The 23,106-nt window shown below is 42.9% G+C and overlaps 1 protein-coding gene across 1 annotated transcript; it reads right to left on the reverse strand.

The window, feature by feature from the left end:
* Positions 1-359: 359 nt before the first annotated feature.
* Positions 360-22,687, reverse strand: COPG2 (COPI coat complex subunit gamma 2). The gene is made up of 24 exons (XM_069801495.1): positions 22,537-22,687; positions 21,027-21,079; positions 20,199-20,279; positions 19,270-19,341; positions 17,406-17,485; positions 16,481-16,556; positions 15,958-16,050; positions 14,725-14,811; positions 13,511-13,668; positions 12,696-12,829; positions 11,940-12,007; positions 11,129-11,317; positions 10,146-10,241; positions 9,492-9,735; positions 8,164-8,239; positions 6,951-7,054; positions 5,932-6,057; positions 5,148-5,210; positions 4,884-5,023; positions 4,346-4,517; positions 3,297-3,394; positions 2,422-2,560; positions 1,915-2,013; positions 360-882 (listed from the first exon to the last, which is right to left on the reverse strand). Exons 1-24 carry the CDS (start codon positions 22,571-22,573, stop codon positions 752-754), a joined length of 2,616 nt encoding a protein of 871 aa, XP_069657596.1. The 5' UTR covers positions 22,574-22,687; the 3' UTR covers positions 360-751.
* Positions 22,688-23,106: the final 419 nt, after the last annotated feature.

The following is a 23,106-nucleotide window of genomic DNA, read 5'->3' on the forward strand; positions in this document are numbered from 1 at the left end:
GGAAGTTGCTGCAAGGTCCCTCCTTCCCCCTCTTCCCAACTTTTGATATAGGATGTTTCACATCTTTGAGCCCAGGAAAAGGCTGAACTGTTGTTTGGTATTTTCTGACATAAGACTCAGAGAACTGAATATGCCTTGATAGGTGAATTTTAATCTCTCTCTCTGCACATTGATTTTTCTGTGCAGAACAAAGGAGACAATCATTAAGACGTAAATTTGCAGTTTGGCAGACAGTGCAGATTTTGTGTGGTTTTTAACTGCTTATGTTTGAAATTTAATAGCATCCCTTTAAGAATAAGGGGCTTCTGTTGAGTAAACAGCCATTATGGGCTACTTTTTCTGTAGTGAAGCAGACAGAATTAGAACAAGAAACTTCTATTTTATTAACAGTAATTAATATGAATTCCACCACTTGGACCAGTGTTTATTTTCTGTTAATAAAAATCAGTTTTGACAAAAGTCTGATTCCATTTTCTTACCACCTGCATCTTTTATGTTCCCTGCTCTACTGCAAGTGGCCAGAGATGCAATAAGTTAGACGGGAATGCTGAAGTGACAATGAGGGAAGGGACATGGGAAAGGCTCAGTACCAGCCAGCCACTATTGCCACTACTGTAACATCATACAAAATATTTACCAAATTGAGGAATAAAACTACATGCAGAAGGACAGACAGGCTGCTTGATATCTGGCAAATAGCCAACTGGTGCTTGCAAAGGAGATTTCCACCACAGTCGATGTGCTGTAACACTCAGCCTACAGAAGCCAGGATGACATCTACTGGCGTTTCTTCCTTGCTCCTAACCGTCACCTGCATGGTCACGCCATCTCCTAGTGCAAGCCTGGACCTTACCAGCACATCACAGCCGCCTCTGTATACACCTGCAGACAAAGGAACATTTGAGAGATTACTGTGAGAGAGGCTCAGTGATCTAGTCCTAACTCAGGAGCCAACAACCTGGTATGCAAGACAGATTCAGTCTATGGCCAGTTGCAGAGAGGGGGGAAATGACCAAAAAAACCCACAAAAAACCCAACAAAACTCCCAAATCGGCCAAGCTCTTGAGGCCAAGACTGAAGGTAACAGATACTGTCCTAGTTAAACACAGTCAGCAAGTGCTGCTGGAGGGCTAGGCTGATTAAAATAGGTAGAAACTAGAAAGTGGGTAGCTGAAGCTCACTTCCAGTTTGAAAAGGCAACACATTGTAGTTCTGCCATGAAGGCACAGTCCATTGGTTCAGTGCCCTTGCTGTTAAGGGAGGAATAGCCCTCCTATGCTTCTGCTAGAGGGCTTGGAAGTAGCACTCCTGGAGGCAATTCAGACTGCAGGATGAGCCACCTCCAGTCCCACTTCAACTTCACTATGCAGACAGACCTGGAGTTACCAATTCTGCCTCTGAAATAAATTGAGATCCGACCCTTCAGTCATATTAAAACAAAACTGCAATGAACAACTGCAACAAAGTTTTGTAGAGCACTTCACTTCCAGGGATTGCACAAAACTGTAAGCCTGGAGCACAGTCACCAAACAAGAAGTTGTGGGTACTGCAGGCCAAATCAGGATGTGTCTTTAGTGACAGGAACTTGAAAACAAGATGGTCCCCCTTCTGAGATAACCTCAGGCAAGGAATTTAGTTAGGTGTCTGCTCTAGAATTTCTCCATTCAAAGGATTAACTACAATTCCTCTATGTAGAATACCTCCATTCCAGGAGACACAGAACCAAGCCTGAGTACTCCTGCAACAGTGGGCTCCAGGTTAGCAGCAGCTGCATTCAACTTGCTTGTTCACTTCAGCTTTCTACAGAGGAAAAAACCCTTGAAATAAGAGCAGAATCTCCTAACTGATTTTCCTTCATTTTGTAAAAATCTACAGCGACATGGAAACATCAAGTTCAATAGCATGAATACTTACCAGCTAAGTAGAGCGTGTGAGAATTTTTGTTCTCTGGCACTTTATCTGATCTCTCACAGGGCTGCATGCCCAAGAACTTGATGATGTTATTGACAGCTTCTGCATTCAGAGATTGAAGAGGAAAATTACCTCCAGGTTGGTGCCAAGCTTTCTGTGAGAACTTGTTTACAATCAAAGAACATTTTCTAAGCACCCATGTGGCTTAACCATTTCCATTCATTACCTTGGTTGCAGCCCCACCACCACATCTACCTTGCCATGTCCCTTCTGCTGTCTTAACAGTCTAGGAATGTACCCCTCCCTTCAACCAGCCTCAAGCAAGAGAGCACTGCCAAGCTTCCACTCACTATAATCCCAACATTGCAACACAAAGCCTTGTTGCTGGGACATAATGTCACATTGGAAGGCACCAAATTCTCCTCCTACCACACTAAATATATCCCCAGCACGGCAGATTTACTGGGATTACTATGTGGGTCACCAATAAACGAGGAGAGATCATCTCACCGTCAAGGGTTTTAATTGAACTAAGTGCAAAGGTTTCTTCTTTCTCAAAGTCATCTCCCACTTCTTCCCACGCAGCTGCGAAGTTAGGCTTTAAAACCTTCTGAATGTGATCAGACACAGTCACCTCCAAATCTTCCAACTGACAGAAAAGCAAGGGAGATTTTCAGCTGGCAGTTACAGAAATGATCCTAATCTTAGAAAGGGAAAGAAAGACAAAGACAGCAGGATTTTGCCAAGACAATTCTGACATGCCTGGCTTTCATTTCAGGAGAAGCACATAATAATAGCATCTAAAAAGCAGAGAGGAAATATAGTGTTTATGGTGGTCATCTGTAAAGCTTAAAAACATTTACACAAAAACATCTGTGAGACTAAAGGAGAGCAGAAAAAGGGGCAATCACTCTGTGAGTCAAAGCCCATTCTAGCCCTTACTGGGCATCTGAGGAGAGACACTTTCTCAGAATCCAGAAGGAGCCTTTACTTCCTCCAAGCCCAAGAGACAGGCACTTTCCTGAGATCTGACTTGTATTTCAGTGATTGGTAACACGAACCCAATAAACAGAAGTGCAAATGCTTGGGATGGAAAGAAAGATTGGGCCACAGTCCTGAAAACAGACAATGGAAGTTATTCCTTCCCTCCTGTCTGTCCCCACAAATCTATCTCCATAGGGCACTAAAGCTAAACTAACTTTTGGCAGAAGCAAAGTTTTGGGGAAGGATCTAAAGTTACAAGCTACAGTATTTTGGAAATGTTGTTTCAGGCAGGCCTGCCATTCTCTCCTACCAGCTTCAGATCTGCAAGGAAACTGTCAATCCAATGGCCATGTGTATTCAGAATTAGTGACAAGGAAAAAAACCCCAGGTCTTGAACTTACCACATATTCATCGTCATAGCCATCTTCTTCTGGCACACCTGTGTTTGGGTCACAGTCTCGAACAGTGAACTTCATTGTGCAACTGAAAGTACAAGCAACTGGGGAGGACAGAAAAAGCCTGTATAGGTTAGTGGTGCAGTTCCTTCTGCTTGAGCCCTCATTTCCCAAAAAGGGACCAGAAAGAATGTACATCAGCTTTGCCCCAGAAGATATAGACATGGCCGTGGCCAAAAGAGGATCTCGGAAGAGGAGCATGCCAGGGTCACAGTGTTACAAACACAGGCCTGCTGACTTGCAGAGCGCTGCAGTGAGATCCAGTCAGCATTAGCTACCAGAAGGAACTCTGCAAGGGTTTCTGACAAGTGGATTATGATCCAAAAATCACAGTTCAGGGAATTCAGACTAGTTCTAATCTTTCCTGGTATTAAAGCAATAACCAAGAACTTCACCCCACTGATGAACTGAGTCATGTTAAACCAACTGCAAATCCAATGGAGTTTCTTTCAGGTGTGAATAGTAAGAAAGGGAAGTTTTATGCTCAAGAAAATATCTCATTCCTACATTTCATAGTTGATTCTAATTCTCTAGAGAGAGGAAAAATTGCATTAGTCAAATATGTAGAGGCCCAAACTACTAATATTTTTCTCCTATTTGCATTTTCCTTTTACTGATTCTGTTCTTGAATGCTACCAACAAACATCCATGTTTTCAAAGGTGCTCCTTTCATTGATTCAAAGTAGTAAATTCCATTTCCTCTAATACCTATCCTCTATTACCTGCATGCTCTCCAATCCTCTAACATCCCATTTTTAATCATCCATTACCACTGATTATTTAAAAAGTGGGTATTTTGTAAAAAGCGTGCATACTGTTTTGCACAAACACAGGTTCTACATAAAAACCAGCACATGTGACACAAGAGAAAGAAACAGTGCTAGAATCTCAGTATACACTCGCCAAATCCCACACCGTAAACATTTTATTATGTGTTCTCCAAAAACTTCATTTGAGGGATTTGCAATGCAGAACTACTCCCTCCCAATGGGTACCTGCAGTGGGGTCATCCTGGGGAATCTGGACGAGGGTGTAACACATGCCCGGCTGGTTGTAAGCCAAGCTGGGCGCTGGGATGCAACAGATCACATCGTAAGCGTCCGATGGCTCCATCTGCACAGTGACTCTCTCTAATAGCTGATCATTTAATGTGTTTGTGCAATCAAACTGCAGAAGAATAAATTGAAAGAGACTTGAACACAGAAGAAACATTTCTAATCAAGAATTTTTCCCCAAATCAGCTACAATACTCCACGGCATACAGCAGACACCCTGCATCCTTGATAAAACCTGCTGTTCTCACTGAATGGCTCTTTTCCCCAATTTTACTAGAATTCTTTAACAGATGGGATCATAACCCCCATCCTTTTTTGATCATTGAGGCAAGCAGTACACAGCCTTTTCACTCTACCTAGCAACTCCCTTAAGAGAGAAGCTGTCCTCTCCGGGGCACAGCAACAACACTATTTATGCTACACCCAGTTGAGGGCCAACTCCTATTGCACCCTGGCAAAAGCGTGTAACTTCTCTTACCTGGAAAACAATGTGATTTGTGAACACGTGTTTAATACAACGAACAAAATACTCTGTTTCTGCTTCTGTGAGCTGCACTGGTTCTGAAGACTTGAATAACGGACCCAAGCTCTTAAACTCTGGAATGGCTGCCAGTTGTTCTGTGCAGAAAGTTAAAGAAGATGACAGACACTTAGTGACAGGCTCGTTCATTGCTCCCACCTGACCTGTGGCAATCATCCCAACACTTCAAGTGCTAGAGACCCACTGGTCGATCTCGCATACCTTGGAATATATCCTGACGTGAAGGAGCAACCTTCTCAGGCTTGCTGGTCACTAGGGCAATCTCTGTGAAGAAAAAAGCAAAGACACTGTGCTATCAACTACACCATGCAGGAGTTTTAAGTGCCGTTGTATCTCCACTAAAAATTCCTTAACCTATAGTGTTTCACACATTCTGCTGCAAACCATTGCCAGCCTGGTTCCTCTCACACACACTGAAATATCTTCTGTGAGGCAATATTGGATTGTAAGGAGAGGAGAGGTGTTTAGTAATGATGAAGAAACCACACTTTAGCTCAGAATAGCCAGCAAAAAAAGCTGGAAGAAGGAGGAGAAGGGATTAAAAAAAACCCCCAAAACCAAACAACCTTTTCTTAAAAAGTTATGCAATGTCAAAATGCAAGAATTGTGCAAGAACATGGAAGAAAGCCAGAGGAGTGACTAAGCACTTCTGGAATGTACTTTTTTCAAACATCTATGAACTAATAAATTCTGATTATGTACAAACTCCTCTCTGAGAGCAAGATTAGCAGAATGAATAATGCCATTCTTGCCAACCCATATTCCTTTGGAAGAAGTGCTGTCTTCCTTTACCTGTGAAGATCAGCTAGGCTTGCTTCTGCAAAGCCAGTGACACTGTAACCTGTATGGCATTTGGCTGAGCCACCTCCAGTCTTGGCCTGACCCTACTAGGATGGCAGCCAGTTTACAGACGTCAAGTATCATTACAGCAACCTGAATGCTTATAGCCTGCCTACAGCCTATTTAAATGAAGCCCAAGTGTTACCTGCTTTCTGTTCAAAGACTGGTGCAGTAGCCAGTGGAACTGTTTTCATATCAAAAGGTTTGTCAGAAGGCTCCAATGTATATTGGTGTAGGGCTTTCTCCATCCCAGGAACAGAGACGGTCAAGCCTGCAAAGCAGAAGCACAGACAGAAAAATTCAGTTTTAATAGCAGGAACTGTCACGAGGCCTACAGGCACTAGGATATAGGGCTCACAACTGAACAGTGCGAATTTGGATTGCCCACTGCACCAAAAGCAGCAAGATGCCAGAGTCTGAAAAACTTCCCTGTGTCTCGGTTACCTTCCTCTTGAGATATAAACAAGGAAGATTATTTAAAGAGCTCTTCTCTGTATCCCGTCCATTGGTTCAGGCTGCAGAGAAAAACTCCTGTGAAGAATCTAGAGTTTACAGCTAGAGAGATACATTTTGGACTTTGGCTAATAAAAAGCTAGTTAAAGCACTTTCATTTCTCAGTAAACACACACACATGCTAAGATACTGGGTAGGATAAAAAAAGACCTGCTCTGAAGAGGACACAGAAAGTTGCCATTCCAGAGGGTACTGCAGTCTAAACAGTTCACTCAAGAAAAGTTCTCTTGCAGTAGTCTTAAATATGTTAAATACTCTGCTTGTGTAAACTTTCAACTACAGACAATAAAACACTTTCATAATCAGTCCTTGCAACAAAATGCGTCACCCTCATTTTGGAATGGAGAAGATGGAGCAAAGGTTAAGAAAATTGTCCCAAGTGAAGGAAGAGGTGATGATAAAAAAAGCCCATCCCATACTCCTGTTCCACTTCCTAGACAATCCTTTTCATATTTTGCTAAATCTACCATTCTCAGTTAGCACAAGTACTTCACAGGAGAATGCTAGGGCCAGAAAAAACACACAGCTCTGTCCTTTCTAGTTATTCTGACCCAAGTTACATTACAGAAAACTACTCTTACATCAAAAAAGCCCACCCATAATACAGAATGTGAAATAACAGCTCAGACTTCTTTCCTTTCTGTCACTGACCATTAAAAATATAGGCAGCATTCAGTGCTATCTGTCTCTGTTGCAGTACATTCAAGTAGAACGTTGCTCTGTCCCGAACTTCGTCATCGCTGTCCATCATGCACCTGTTTTGGGGAACAAGAGGACAGCAGTCAGCCAGCTCAGGACATCATGAGAGCTGAGCTAAAAAACAGCACTGAGAAGATTGGACTTGATACTGCAATGATAGTCTGAGCGCCCTCAATAGATTTTCAAATTATGCAAAAAGAGTGTTCATACAATACAGTAGTTGAAGTTTAACTTGAAGTTTATATGCAGGTGTCACATCAGAAAACTAAGATTAAAGGATATGTGTATGTAAATTGTTAACACCATGCACACTTGCTATATTATACACCCACATTTTATGGCTAATAATTCTGATGGGCACCATGTGGTTGCACTTTTTTTTTTTTTTTTTTACAGCATTCTTTCACAATAGAAAAAGGCAGAAGAAATAGATTACAAAAATAAACATGTTAAAGCTGCTTTCTATTTCAGACTGAAAAAATGTGTGTGTGCTCAAGTATTCACCTAGTTTTTCAATTATAGCAGGTGGTTTATACAGCGAGATTCTCTCTCCCTCCTTGTATTGCTCCAGTGACTTCTTGCAGTTGTAATTCACTTGCACCTACACTGAGGCTGCCTTCTGCCTGAAGCACTTCATAACTTGAATTATTCCTCTCACCACAGAGGTCAGACATGGCATAGGTTTACACTATAGTGCTATACAAATGAAGAACATGACATTCATGGTACAGACAATTTAAGGAGGCTGAATAGTCTTAACAAGAGACACGAACCTGTGAAATGGGAACACCCGAGATCACTACTCAGCCATACAGAAATGTTATTTATAAGTAACATGAAAATATATTTTCTTGCCTCAAGGGAGGCAAAAAATGTACTAAAACACTGGAGATTTATTACCCACTGAAGAGTGTTCTCAGACCAGATTACTATCAGATGTTTTATGACTAATCACATCTTTCATTCATTCGCTTATCTCCAGCAGTGCTATGCTCCCTCCAGCCAGGAAGGAAGGGTGGAAGACAGCCATCTCCCGACTCCTCAACTGGTATGTTGTGACAACCCCAGTGCAAGTTCTGACCTGGTCTGACATTGCTTCTCCTGTGGAGACAGACTGCCCAGCATCACCAACAAGCTTAGCACATGCACAGCCATACCCACTCACCTCTGCAAAAGCACCAAGATGCTCGGAAGAAGATTCTCATTCTGGGCACCAAACTTCGCTAGCGCACTTACAGCAGCTAGAAAAGAAAACAGGGAGATGTCAGAGGTGCCCAAGCTATATGCAAACAAATTCTCATGGTGCATACTGTTGTCCTGAAGTTCCAATTTACACAGGTTTTCTCTTCCACATCATAAACTTCTCAGTGTTATGGAAAGACTAAACTATTTCCATATTTTCAAACAGAAATAGTTTCATGTCAGGGAATAACAGAACAAGACCAGCTTAACAGCCCTGCAACTCTGTTCTCGGAGAACTCTTTATCGGATAACGTTACTTCAAGCTCCATGGCTTATTCCCGTTGTTGCCCCCTCTGCCATTAGCTGTAGCTCACAACCCCAGATAAATCTGTTTTTCACACACAGGGGTGACATGCATCCAGTGGTGACCAGGGCCAGACTGCATCCAGTGACTTTGCAAGGAGCTGAAACCCCTCAGCAGCCACTTAGAGCTGCCTCTCCAAATTAATCTAATTTCAGCACAGCATCAGCTTGAAGAAATTCCACATGTAGGAAGAAGAGAAAGCTCTATAAGGAAGTACAAGCTTTATGCCCTTGGTGCTTAAAAAAGAACCCGTATTTTTAAAACAACAAAGTTTCTAGACATTGTACACTCTGTGGGGGATGCTCTTCATGTGCTCCCAGGTCACAGTTAGGAAAACTGTGTCCAAAAGAGCTGTCACGAAAAGTTAAATGCAATCTGGACCATACTGTATTTGTGAGTTCCTTCTCCTTCCTCTCTCCCAGCAGTACTTCCTCTTCTAACACAAAAGAGATCAAGCCGATGCTGATATCACTCCAATGCCAAGTCCCAAGTATGAAAATAGGCTGAACACTCTAAAGAGTTTGTTGTAAAGGCTCTGCAGGAAGGAAATATCAGTCTGCAACACGCTTCCAAGGAGGAATCCTTATGTTGTGAGAGAGATTTCCACAGAGACAATAGTCTATAGTAGACAATTATGGGAACTAACAGCATCCTCTCCTCATGTATTACCTCTCGACTTCTAGGAGGCATTCAAAGAAGGGACTAGAAAGCTAATATATTGCTTATGTTCTGTGAAGCAGAAGGACCAAGTGCTGATGCTAAGATGATATGAGGAGTTTAAACACACTACAGGATAAAAATCACCTTCACAGCTGACGCATAGAAGGGCTAGATCTTTGCAGTGCCTGTGGAGTAACCATTGCCTCCCACGCCCAAACCCAGTTTCAGCTCTGAGATTTCCAGCAGAGCTCAGACATGAAACCGTCAAGCATGTGAGCTGAACTTACCGGCCCTCACAGCCTCGTTCTCCAGCACCACCCTGTTGAATATGAAGCGGATGTACTTGGATGGGGATGGAGTTCTCGGCCCCTCTTTTCCCAGCAGGTGCAGGATCTTTGTGGCTAGGACAGTATGTTCGCAGTCTTCAATGAACTCACAGAGGTGAGCCAAGCCCGATTCCTTACTCTCAGGATTCTCCTCAATGATGCTGATTATACAGTCCACAATGGCTCGCTTGTACTCAAAGCCACCCTGGGAAAGGAAAATCAAGGATACTGACCCGGCAGGCGGAGCTCAGTCCACAGCGCTGCTCAGTTCCCCTCACGCTTCAATTAATTCTTTCCATTGAGAAAAACAAGCATTTGTACATAAAGAGAAAAGAGAAGGGGTGCTGGATGACCTAACAGGGTCTTTCCAGTCCCCTCTGACCCATATAGGCACATCATCTGAGCATCTCTTCAGAATCAGTTTTTGATGTACCAGCTCTAAGCACATTCATAAGCACATTTCAGGCAGGTCCAACCCATGAGATCAGCAAGGTCTTGCTAATCAGTCAGGCCCCATCATTGCTGTGTACACACTGATGTTAGACAGAAGAGACCCTTCATACCATTTATCAGAGCTACCTGCCAATTACTACACAAAGAAAGTTTCACACATACATCATCCCTGAGCATATTGGAGAGGAAGGTCATCATGACGCTGTGTTTCCGAGGGTATTTCTGGCACAAAGCACTGATAGCCTGTACTACCACTACCTGCAAAATAACAGAGAAGGACGTTAGTCATGTGCATTTATTTTTCCATGAAAAAATACAGGCTTCTTACTATCTCAAGTTGTCAACTTGATAGATTAAATTCATGTATCAGAGGATAAAATCAGGTGGCGGACTCTCAGCACGAGTGTGTTAACAACCTTGCGCTAGCATGCTGCAAGACCTGGCTCTGCTAGAAGGACTGTAATTTATGACAGACTACATTAATTCAAAGGCTTCCCCCCCTTCCTCTGCCCTGTGACTATCCTGACCTAATTCTAACTTAACTAGTTACATTCTGTCATTAAAACTCTTTGCAATTTTAAGCTTGTCTAATATGTATTTCCTTTTCTCATAAAAACAAGAACTTAAGACCACTATACACTAGCAGACATTGACTTTGTAGAGACATGCTATGCTCCTTAAGGTAACTCTAGGGTGTAAAAGGGACAGGTACCAGTGACCTACCATCCTTAACCAAGTTACTACCTGAGTTCATAGTGACTAAACTTGACAAATTAGATAGAAATTTACAGTTCGTGCTGTTTCCTAACTATGTATCAGACTGAAGTGATACAGACTCAATCAAAACAGTTAAAATCCCTCTTCCTCTCCAAAGAGCAAACCAGAAGGCAGTACAAGGTTTTGCAGGATATTGCACAGGAGCCAGGAATCCACCAAACGACATTTATCCTTTCTTGGAGTGGTGGGAGGAGATGACACGGTCTATTTAAGTTGGAAATCAGAGGACTCCACCTTCTGAATTTCAAGCTGGCTTTGCTCTATCAGACTATAGTCACTGAAGGATTAACAAATGGGAAAAGCTTCATAATAACAAGAATGGGAGAAAAACCTGCAGCTGGACAGAGCAGAGGCCTCCAATGCCACACCTTAAACTCATCTGATATTTCTGACACGAAGGAAGAGATCTGTTTCATGAGCCTGTCTACACTGCTCTCACTGCCTGTCTTCAGCAGGGTGGTGATGGCAAGGGTAGCGATACTACGATTGGAGTCAGTGATGAGGTTTTCCAGATCCAGGTTGCAGGCAGTGACTGCAGATGGATGCTTCATGGCCACCTGTAAAGGAAAAGATTCCAAAATTATATGGGGGCAATAACATCCTACAATTCAAAGCTTTCGGTGGGGCAAAGATTAAATCTTCCCCTGCTCCCCCAAGTACTGCTCTGTTCTGTAAGGACTGCAACTAAACCTATATCACACGACTGCTGGCAGGATGCAATCAAAGCTCAAGTTCTTTTGTCTCAGCACTTCAAATGAACTCCTCTAACTGTAAGTTACAGCTCATGGGTTTGACAGTCACAAACTGCTTCTGTTGCAGCGTGCAGCTTTGAAATCAGGATGTTATTTCCTTCACACACATCCTATTCACACTTTTAGCAGTATTAAATATCTGGGACTCTGCTTCCTTACAGCTGAAAGCTTACAAGTTATCCAACTACAGCTTGTTATAGCCCTGTGGTCCAGAAATGAGCAAACATAGCTTGAGTGCAGAAAAGATTTCTGTCACACCAGAAGATTTGGAATGGAAAAGCCAATTCCCCAGCATGAAGTATTTCCAAATACAATAATCGTAAGAGCAGTCACTCTACATTAAGTAACACACCATTAGGCACTGAAGTCTAGCTTCCTCTGATGCTCAGAGATTTATGCTTGTTTAGAAGGTTTTGGAAGCACTCACTTTATTAAGGGTCCGTACAGCTGCATATCTCAAGACAGGTTTGGGAGAACTACAGAAAAGCTGCAGCACTGAAAATAAAGAAAATATATAATGAAGAGGAGTAACTCAAAACAAAATGTTACAGAGTAGAGACTGTTTAACAAAAACCAGCTCCCAGTACTGCAGCTCTAGGCACCTGTAATGTCTGAGGAGCAGAAGGTGAGAGCCCTCATGACCACACCAGATGAGGAAAAGGAAACTGCCTTGTGCCAGCACTTTGGTATTGAGAGGTGCAAATAGTTTAGTCAGAATTCACCACAGCAGAAAACCAGATATGGTCTCTTTCAAAGAAAGGGAATAGAGAGGAAAGTCTAATGTGTCCACATTCAACTGTGTGCTGCTAAATATTCATGCAGCTCTATGCATAATTTATCACTAGCTTCACAAGCAAGTTAAAAATAACCTCCCGTTGTTCATCTTGTATCAATATAGGTGGGTTGCATAGTTTTCTGTGGCACATCTATGCTATCAAGTTCTCCTCTACCTTCCCTTCCACCCCAACTTCCTGCAGCCACCTCTAGTGCCCATTCTCTAAAGCCCTGGATGAAATGGGGAAATGGGATCAATGTGCTGGGGATCCAAAAGCCCTCTAACCTGGGGACAATCAGAAAATTCAGGTTTTGAGTCCAGTATTTTAGTTATGCTGTATTGTCTCTGACATGTTTTTCCACCCTTTCTTTGAGCTGCATCAATGGCACAAAGGACTCTATGACCAACCTGAAACAGCCGGTGCCAGCTCCCTGGCTGTGCAGTTTGGGAGATGGATGATTGCAGAAGCAGCTTCGTAAATAACCATTTCATGCTTATTCCGCAGACAGCTCTCAATGAAGTCAAACAGTGGACTTTCATGGCTACAAACAGAGACGTTTCACAGCTTGATGCTGAATTATGTACAAACCACTAACACTGCATTTCTGAGAACTTGACAGAAAGCACAGCTAATGCACTGACTTTCCTGTTTCCTACACCACCATATTGCTCAACTCATACTTGAGCTCTAAACTTGCTATTTACTGTTATTCTAGTTGTCTTTATGTTATCTTCTTCAAGCTAGAAATGCTGCATTTTAGAAATAAATACTTTACTATTAACAAAAATTCCCACTGATAGAAGAATTTCATCACGAGGTGAGTTTCTCAGATAACTATACCCTCCTCTGCTAGTATGAGAGATCACAATAGGAAAGATCCTTTTGTTTATATCCCCACAATACAGGCAGAACCTTATTGCATTTGAAATGCATCTAACTAGACAAAGTACAAAACCTCTCCAGAGATTATTCTGCAGTTTTAATCCTACTCTCAGCTAAGTTTTGGTGGTGTGGCACCAAAAAAATCCAAACCCCACCACACAACTGCCATGCGTACCACCACTCAGTTCAGTCTAGCATTCTGCTTCTACCTGTATTTTACTTTTAACACTAGTTCTGGGTGTAGATTTCCATAAACTTTAAAAACAAACAACTTTCCTAGCTACCATTTACCTCAAACTATAATTCTTTTTTTGTAATCCACATGCTGCCTCTTACTTACCCCTCATCAGATTCCTTCAAGAGTTTGCTTGCAATTCGGATCAGCATGCAGTACGCAAACTGGGATTTCAGTCCAGATTTAGTGAACTTATTCAGCATCTTGGAAACCGCAAGGCGATCATTTTTTCTAAGGTGATAGAGCAGCCCCAAAGCATGATACTAGGAAATCAGAAATAGATGTGTGGGTATTGAATACACACTGCAGTTGGAAAAGCCAGACTGTAAGACATAAGAGGGCTAATAATCACTGTTTCCTAGCAGAAACACCTAACCTCAAATGATGCGAGTTTCCTAAGTTACAAAGATCTGCAGTATTTCCTTCCCCTTCCTGTCCACCATAAGACAGCCTCAACATATTTCTGAAGATCAAAAAGAGCCATGAAGTTAGTTTACTCCCTTTTCTCCCCATTAAATGTCAGAACTTCAAAGGCTTCAGCTCACTAAATTATGCTGCACAATAACACTTGCATTTCTAGTACACTCGACATCCAGGATATCCCAAGGCCTTTAAATGATAGCTAACCTTACAAAAATCCTCGAGACATTTACGGTGAAAGTACAAAGCGACATTTCTAGTTGCTTGCCAAGTTGTTTTGGGTTTTTTTGCCATAAGACTGATTCACAGTAAGGCTTAATGAAGCTGCTAACTGGGCAAGAACAAAGCTGATTTTGCAGACTTGTTTCTCATCGTTAGTCTGTAACACTGACTGAACATACAGAATACTTTCATTTCCACAGCTGTTTGGAGTATTTGTGCAAAGATTTTGCTAATGTGGATATCTTACTGATATTTGGGCTAATCCCTGTAGCAATTGGCAAATTTTCTGAAGGCCAAGACAAGAGATGCTGGTGTTCTGGGAGGCAGCAAGATCATTTCTTAAGCTTTTTGAAAACTCAGATTCCAAGCCCTTCTACAACAACTACTGAAACAATCAGCAGCATCCCAGCGATCAGAAGGTTAGCAGGGTAAGGGCAGAGGACTGCACTAAAGAGCCAGCTTTTAATTAAGAATCTTGCATTGGGATCATGGAGATACTCATGATTTTTTTGAAACAGTCCAGTTGTTTCCCTCAAGTCACAATTCTTGTTTTTAAAAGAATAAGAGAAAAAGGAAAACCAGTTACTTTTTCTAAGGTTATCTTAAGAACTCACAGAGTACCATTAAAACCCTGTAGTGTGTTTAGAGCTTCCTGGGGCAACTGCCTTCAGACATACCTGCACCATGATGTTGTCACTAGAAGCTGCTTCTTGAGCTTCGTTGATCCACCGTTTGACTACGTCGTAACTGATCTTCATCATATGCTGGAAGAAGCCACAAATTGAGACTGCAGACAAACTAACATTAGAAGCACAGTGAAGTACCACGAGCCTTGTTTTCAGCTTTTAAGTTTAAAGACTTCAAGTCAATCTAATGCTTTGCTGCATACTACAAGTAACAAAGATTAACTCCCAAATACATAGTTTGTATGGACGCACTTGTTTCAATAAAGATAAAAGTAACTTGGAGAGTTTTTATTTATGTTTAAACAGGACAGAAGACAATACTAGGACAATTCACCTGCCTACAGTTAGTCCAGCAGTAAGACTGCAGTTGTCAGTATTAATACAGCTTTGTTTTTGTTTGCACCCTCAGAGTCCTAACACAGGCTCTACTTCACCGCATCAGCTGGACCTCTTACCTCCTGCTCTGTCTTCTTGATTTACCAATGCAGCCAGTCTCTTTATCTTATGCACCTATATACCACTGTTTTTCTTACATCTCAGTCTGACTACCATGCTTTTGCTTGTATTCTCCTCTTTAATAAAAGTATTAACCTAATTAGATCTCTTCCAGCCTTTTCTCATAAACAAGGGAGAAAAAACCAGCAAACTTCTTCATCTTGCCCTCCTACTACGTATTAGCAAAAATAACCTTGAATTGCAGTCTTATCAGAGCAGCAATTTCATGGACTTGTTTTTTTGCAGAGCACAAAGCAGACTGCTTCATTACTTGTTACAGAACTCATATGCTCTTTCACAGTCATCAATGTTAGTTCTTGTTATTTCTACTTACTCTCACCAAATTGATAAGCACTTTCACAGTCATCAGTGTGCTTGACTTTTCAAAACAGACAAGGCCCCTCCCCAGAGAAATTAATGTTCTACACTAACTGCATAGTGAGATGACTGAGCACTTTGCACTTAAAGTTATTGCAACTGATGTAGCCTACAGCAAGAAAACGTTAAGGAAGGAGTTTGAGAAGACAGAGTCTGCTTGAGACAAAGGAAACTCCATTGCTACTATTTTTTGCTTATTTTCCAGTGAGGCAATGAAGAAGAGTCATCTTAAAGGAAAAGGAGATGAAGAAAGGACAAAACAAAGGCCAGGCAGAGCTACAAATGCAGCAAACTAGCCTTCCCAGCCACAACACACTGAACAAATTTACAATAATCTACTACTTTACTTACTAAGGAAGACACCAGTGCAGAACTAGACACACTTGGGACTTTGTCCACAATGGCTTGCTTCATGTATCTCTCAATGGCTTGTAACATCGTACCCTATGAAAGGGAAAAAGAAAAGTGTTGATACTTTGGAAGCAGAGCATAAAAGCAGTATAAGACAAAACATACGCACAGCATATTCAAAAGGCCCTCAGAAAAAATCTTGAGGTAATTCTGAAAATGCGTAGTTCTGCAAGGGAGACATGAGTACCAGCTGCCCAGTCCTGAAGGTTCAGTGACATGATCAAAGTCTACAGCAAAGCAATCTCAGATCAGACACTAGAGCTCCAAAGTTCCTGCTTTCTAACTCCATGTTTACAGTGCTACAGCTCCACAGAGTTCCTCACATCTGCAGAGGTTTCGGAGTAGTCCTCCCTAAAGCAGCAGTTCCATTACTATTATAAGAATACATCCTGCAAGAGAGTAGTTTTTCTATTTTAAATACACTCATCACCTCTCCCACAACAGTGATGCGATTTGTACTTACATCAGTGATCCTGCAGAGCGCTCTGATGGCTGGGCCTCGGTATACGTCTTCCTTCCCCGTCATGTCTTTGGTCAAACTAAAATGATCAAAGACACCCTGTTAAGACTTCTTTAATATCTCCATGCCTTGGCCCTTTTGTGACATTCACCTCATCACATTTAGCTGTTCTTCCAGCTGTTACCACGTAACTGCTAAGTTCTAGTATTGGCTAGAAACAACTTCTTAATAATTACCTATTTGAAAATTATTAACATCAGATTCTGTGAAAATACAGAACATTACAAAATGCATAGTCCAAAATACTGCTTTGCCATAGGCCTGGTTTATTTAGCTCAGCCATTCTCCTCCTTGGTGGTGGTGGTCTTTCTACCACATGAAATTTTGATTTAGATAATAGCAAAGTTTAGTTTGCTGAACAGCTTTAAAAAAAAAATAGAATAAAACAATTGCTTAGCACATGCCACAGATCCAATTTTTGCTCTTGCAACAACTGTAATGTCTATTCTGTAGTCAAAAAAATTGATAGTTCTGTTGGCAGACTGAACTGAGCTTTGCTCTGCTTTTTCCCAACTGCTCTGACAGCAAAATGAAACAGCAGTCACAGCCTAAGTTTTCACAAAATCATCAAGGACCAATAATTTAAAAAACCAAAAAAACCCAAAACCCAACAACAAAACAAAGTAGCAACTGATGGATAAACTCTAGGCAAGCCTCTTGCTTTTTTAGAAGAGCATAACAACACAGTAGGAAGAAATTAACATTGCATATGGTGACACGTACTCTGTACCATGGAACAACTTGTTTTCCCTTGCTCTATACTTTATAAAGCATAATTACAGAAAATCATAGCAGCTAAAATAAAGACATTAAGATGCAGCTACTTGTTTCAGAGCTCTGATACTATGTTTTCTGTAGGTTCTACTACCTGCTTGTGACAATGATGACGTCCTCAGAAATATTGGCCATCTCTTTGATAGTAAGGTAACACATTCTTCTAAGGGTTTGCTGTGAAAGTGTATTGCAGAAAACCATTAAACCCAATGGCAATTATGAATTAACACCTCCTAGAAGTTTTAAAGGTTAAATAAACTTAAAAGTTAAATAAACTTTTAAATAGAATCATAGAATCATTTAGGTTGGGAAAGACCTTTAAGATCACTGAGTCCAACCATTAACCTAGCACTGCCAAGTCCCACTGACCCGTGTCCCTGAGCACCCCATCTACACATCTTTTAAATACCCCCAGGGATGGTGACTCCACCACTTCCCTGGGCAGCCTGTTCCAATGCTTGACAACCCTTTCGGTGAAGAAATTTTTCCTAATATCTAATCTAAACCTTCCCTGACACAACTTGAGGCTCTTTCCTCTCATCCTGTCACTTGTTACTTGGGAGAAGAGACCAACCCCCACCTGGCTACACCCTCCTTTCAGGTAGTTGTAGAGAGCAATAAGTCTCCCCTCAGCCTCCTTTTCTCCAGGCTAAACAACCCCAGTTCCTCAGCCGCTCCTCATAAGACTTGTGCTCTAGACCCTCCACCGGCTTCATTGCCCTTCTCTGGACACGCTCCAGCACCTCAAGATCTTTCTTGTCGTGAGGGGCTCAAAACTGAACACAGGACTCGAGGTGCGGCCTCACCAGTGCCAAGTACAGAGGGACGATCCCTGCCCTGCTCCTGCTGGCCACACTATTTCTGACACAAGCCAGGATGCCGTTGGCCTTCTTGGCCACCTGGGCACACCGCTGGCTCACATTCAGCTGGCTGTCGACCGGCACCCCCAGGTCCTTTTCCACCGGGCAGCTTTCCAGCCACTCTTCCCCAAGCCTGTAGTGCTGCACGGGGTTGTTGTGACCCAAGGACAGGACCTGGCACTTGGCCTTGTTGAACCTCATACAGCTGACCTCGGGCCATCGATCCAGCCTACCCTCCAGCAGGTCAACGCTCCCGCCCAACTTGGTGTCATCTGCAAACTTACTGAGGGTGCACTCAATCCCCTCATCCAGATAGGGGATAGAACAAATAGAATACCCTCCAGATAGTCCCTCCAAACTGAACACCATCCAAACAGAACACCCTCTTCCCCACTTCTATACAAAGCTAGAAGCACACAAGCAAAACCATGTTTGATAATAGGGCAACAGCCTTACTGCCCATTATTGAACAAACCAGGAGAAGAGTAAGATATATCTCTAAAAACCTGAAGTGCCAGTTAATTTTTAACAAAAATTAATAAGACCCATCACATGAAGCATACTTCTCTGTGTTCTTACACTCTCTGCAAAAGAAATGAGAGAAGGACTTTATGCTGGACAAAGTCCAAACTCTAATCCAGCATTTTTAGGATGTTATCCCTTGGCTCCATGCTGATTAATGAATATAGCAAGTTGTTCTAGGGAATAGCAATATTTGATCTACTGGCAACTTTTAAATTCTATTTTGAGTTAAGCAGATGGGGATTATCTGCAAGTGTAAGAAACAATCATAAAATTATACCGATTTGTATATTTAGGCTTTCTGTCATTATTGACATTCTTTACAACGTAATTCAACTCAGGAAAAAAAAAATCACTCCACCACCAAAACCAACCTGCAAATGTAACCGTATGTTATTATCCAGTCATTTGTTTCCAAACCACGAATTGCCTTCAGCAAGTACTTTGCATGCAGAGCTTGTTCTCTGAAGTACTTGCCTCGCCTTCCTCCCACATCCCAACATCCAACTGTTTTGTAATTACTGCAAATCCAGACAAAACCAGGGAGGCAGCAAGTGGTAAGCACTAGGTACTTACATCATTAGATTGAAATAATCTGGTCATTGCAAAAAAAGCTTCCGTGGCTTCAGTGGTTCCAAAGTGCTCACCCTGAAAATTGCATACAAGAAGTGAGAGAAAAAACACGATCATTATTCAGCTGCCTCCACCTTTCAGCCTCCACTTATAATACCTACTCACATACGAAGAATCTTTTCTTTGAAGACTTTTTCTCGTATGAGAAACAGTCCCTCCCTCACGTTCTGCTTCCTGGGGAGTACATGCCAAGTTTACCACTATTATCTACTTGATTTCAATATAAATGCCATCCACAATGTCAAGTAACCATTGTTCCCCCTTTTGACATCAGTGTGTCAGCAGTTGTTTTTATGTCATGCTTGTTCACCAGAAGGATCCCCTTGCTTAAAAGGGATCTAATTAAATATGACTGGTGCCAATTAAGTCTGAACAGCATAGGTCCCTCCTAACTGATCGTAACTCTATGTTAAATACTGCCTGACATGCAGGAAACCTGATCTATATGGATACCTAAAGAAAATCTCCTTCCTTTTCATGTTTCCAATTTCTCCCCCTCAAAAAAGACACCTACCACTTCATCACTTCCTGGCCTATGTTCTTACCTCACCTCAGTTGTTCCTACTTTAGCTGGGCAAACACAAGTGGCTCTTTAATTGCACAGTGCTGCGGTGATCACAGACCACCCAGCAGCTCTCACTTGGCACTCAGGAAAAAAAAGTCTTAAAAGCTTCAATAACACATATCAGTGACCTTAGCGGCACAGTCGGAGGGGAGAACATAATACTACAGCATAAACAGTCCATTTCTGATCTCCTTAAAAGCTGCCTCCCAAGTCTGACAGGAAGAGGTATAAAACTATTTTCACAATGAAAGCTATCAAAAATTACCCTCAGGAATATTCATTCTGGCTGGGCAGGAATTACGGTTACCTGGTTCAGCAAGTAAAGAATCTTGGTAAGGATGTGCAGGCATCTTCGTGGATTTATAGGGGTCTCATTAAAGATACGTGCCTACAAACATAGCATAAATACTGTATTACAGTGTAATCCGACATAATAATTTCTCTTCCACCATAAAAAGTAAAGCAATTTGTTTTCAACCAAGTACTGTGTAACTTTTTTCATTCTAAAAATGTGTCCCAGAGAGCATATTCCTGTCATTCAGTTCATGCATGTTTAGTTTGCTGGATGGGCAGCAATATGAACAAAGGATGACTTGGTTTACCATCTGGAACTAGCAAAAATACTTTAAAATAAAAGCATAACAAAATTCTTTCCATAGCATCTGTAGCCCAACCACTACTTAGCACTAGTCTGTAGGAACACAAAATTGAAATTATTAAGTTCCTACTTATAGCTCTTTGCACCCACCAAAATTCCCCATTATTTAACCACATGTTCACCTCACCACTTGCAATCATTCTTGGAGTACACAAAGAGAAGCAGGAAAACCCATTATTACACAGTACGCTGAATGAACATAGGAAAACAGGCAGGCCAACTCTTCAGAAAGCACACCCTAAGATTCCGCATGTCCACATGGAAGGCAGAAGCCACATGTAATCTAATTACCATACATAAACCCCTCACAGAGTAACTTCACGAGCACTTAATTTACATATCCTGTGATTTTAAATTAACTGTTTGAACTTAGGCATTCACATTTCCCAAGAGTTGGTACTGTAAAACCTCCTTAAGCTGCTAACATTTACTGAAAAAAAAAAAAGTTAAACAGTATTATACTATGATTATTCGTACCTCCTGAAGCACAGCACTCTTCTCCAAATGCTGGAAAGGATTAGAGCCACTACCTGAGGAACAAAAGAGCCCTCTCAGTTAAGGAAATGCATTCTTCACAAAAACCAACAGAACTGAACATGCAGGAACAGCCCCTAAACTTTACAAAACCACCTCAATGCTACGGTGACACTCCTCTTGGAATAACTGATGCGCTCCATCAAGAGCTTTGAATCACCTTCTTAAGTTGTGTATTCAGAATTACAGAAAAAAAAAGGGGGGAGGCACTTTCAATACAGCTAGAAGGTGAGGAAGAAGACAAGTGTTTACTAGTAAATTTGCCTTATATACTTCCTTTACATAAAGCTATTTACTCTTTTTTTTTTTTCTTCTCCCAGTCTCCTATTTTTATTCCTTTAGGCACAGAACACAATGAACACATCAGGGAAGAGCTGCTGCTGAGGATCTGAAATAGGAATCTATCGGTCAATGCACCGCTAAAATGGGCTACTTGGCAAACCCCAAATACAGTCTGGCTGCTGCACATCACAAAATCGTTAACACGCTAGACTATCTCCATACTGTAACTTCTCAGTCTTTTAACAGCCCAGACCCAGCCGTTGAGAGTAATCAATTTCTTGGAGATGACACTTCTCTGTCAGCAGCATACAGAGGAGACCAGCCTTCTAATCCACATTCACAGTGAAACCGCCTCTCAGGGCTCCCGTTACAGACACATAAATCCCTCCAAACCCTCACTACTGCTTCTGACCCTTTTCCTCCAGCAATAATTTTTCATTTTCGGCTCATTTATTCTTCAGTTCTCACATCCCAAGCAGAAGGAAACTGAGAATGAAACGAAACTCAGCCCAGCCGGGCACATCTTGTGGCTCAGAAGACCTCCAAGCAGCAGCAAGAGAAAATCCAAGACGGCATCGGCTACTGCAGGCAACCTGAACTTAATTTCCAGACAATTTTGTGGAGCGAAAACCTGCAGGTGATGGCTTCATTCACCACCTCTATACCTAATGTGATGGGGATTATTCCCGCCCGCCGGGTACATGCACACAACCGCTCCTGACACAGTCCCAAACACAAGGGACGGCTGCTGCCCCGCTACGGGGCAGAGAAGCAGACCCCGATCGAGCCCTGCAAGCGCCGTTCCTCCTCACCAAGGCAAGGGCGGGAAGAGAACGCCAGCTGCAGCCCGCAGGGTTGCGGGGAACCGGTTCCCTCCGAGCGTGGCCTCAGGGGACCGGGGCGGGCCCTGCAACCCGCAGGCCATCCTGAAGGGCCGGGAGAGGCTCCGAGGGAGGCCAGGGCACCAGGAAGCAGGTGGGAGCCTCCTTCCTCAGCGGCCGTTACGCCCCCCTCACCTCAGCGGCCATTACTCCCTCCCTCACCTCAGCGGCCGTTACAGGCCGCGGCGCGCACTGGGCGCCTAACGATCCCTCCCCTCAGGGCCGTGCCGCCATGCCCGCCCCTGAGCCCGCCCCCCCAGCTCCCTCCGCCCCGCCGCTCAGCCCCGTACCGGACTCTTCGTCCTTCTTGTCAAACTTCTTAATCATGTCGCCGCCGGTCGCCCCCCTCCCTTCGAGCCGCACCGCCGCGGGAGCTCCCGCCGGAAGACCCGCCTCCCCGCCTCAATGCCTGGCATCTGATTGAGCCGCGGCGCTGCCACTCAACTCCCTTACAGCCTTAGGGCCGCTGGGGGAGCCTTCCGTCTCTCCGAGCCACGCCCCCTCCCCTGCTGCTAGGGGGGCGGGGCCAAGCCGGGTCGGGGGCGTGTCTTAAAGGAGCCGCGCCGCCATTTTGTAGGGGTTGCTTAGCCTCGACTGACAGACTGACAGACTGACTGACAGGCCCATCTGAGCCCCTTGGCAAAAAGACAAACGCACATTTCAGCCACCAGCTCCCCTCAGAAGGGGGAGGCGAGGTGCCTTTGCCCAAACGCTGAGGTATTTCGGCAGCAACGGCAGCACCTTGCTGCTTCCCTTGTCCCCCTTCTAAAAATAAAAACGCTAAAAAGGAGCTGTCTTAAGTTATTTGCACCTTGACCAGGTCTGTTATGAAACGACACCCTTGTCTCTAAATTGGAGAG

This window comes from Haliaeetus albicilla, chromosome 14 (assembly GCF_947461875.1).
Source record: "Haliaeetus albicilla chromosome 14, bHalAlb1.1, whole genome shotgun sequence".
In the NCBI taxonomy this organism is placed as follows: Eukaryota; Metazoa; Chordata; class Aves; order Accipitriformes; family Accipitridae; genus Haliaeetus; species Haliaeetus albicilla.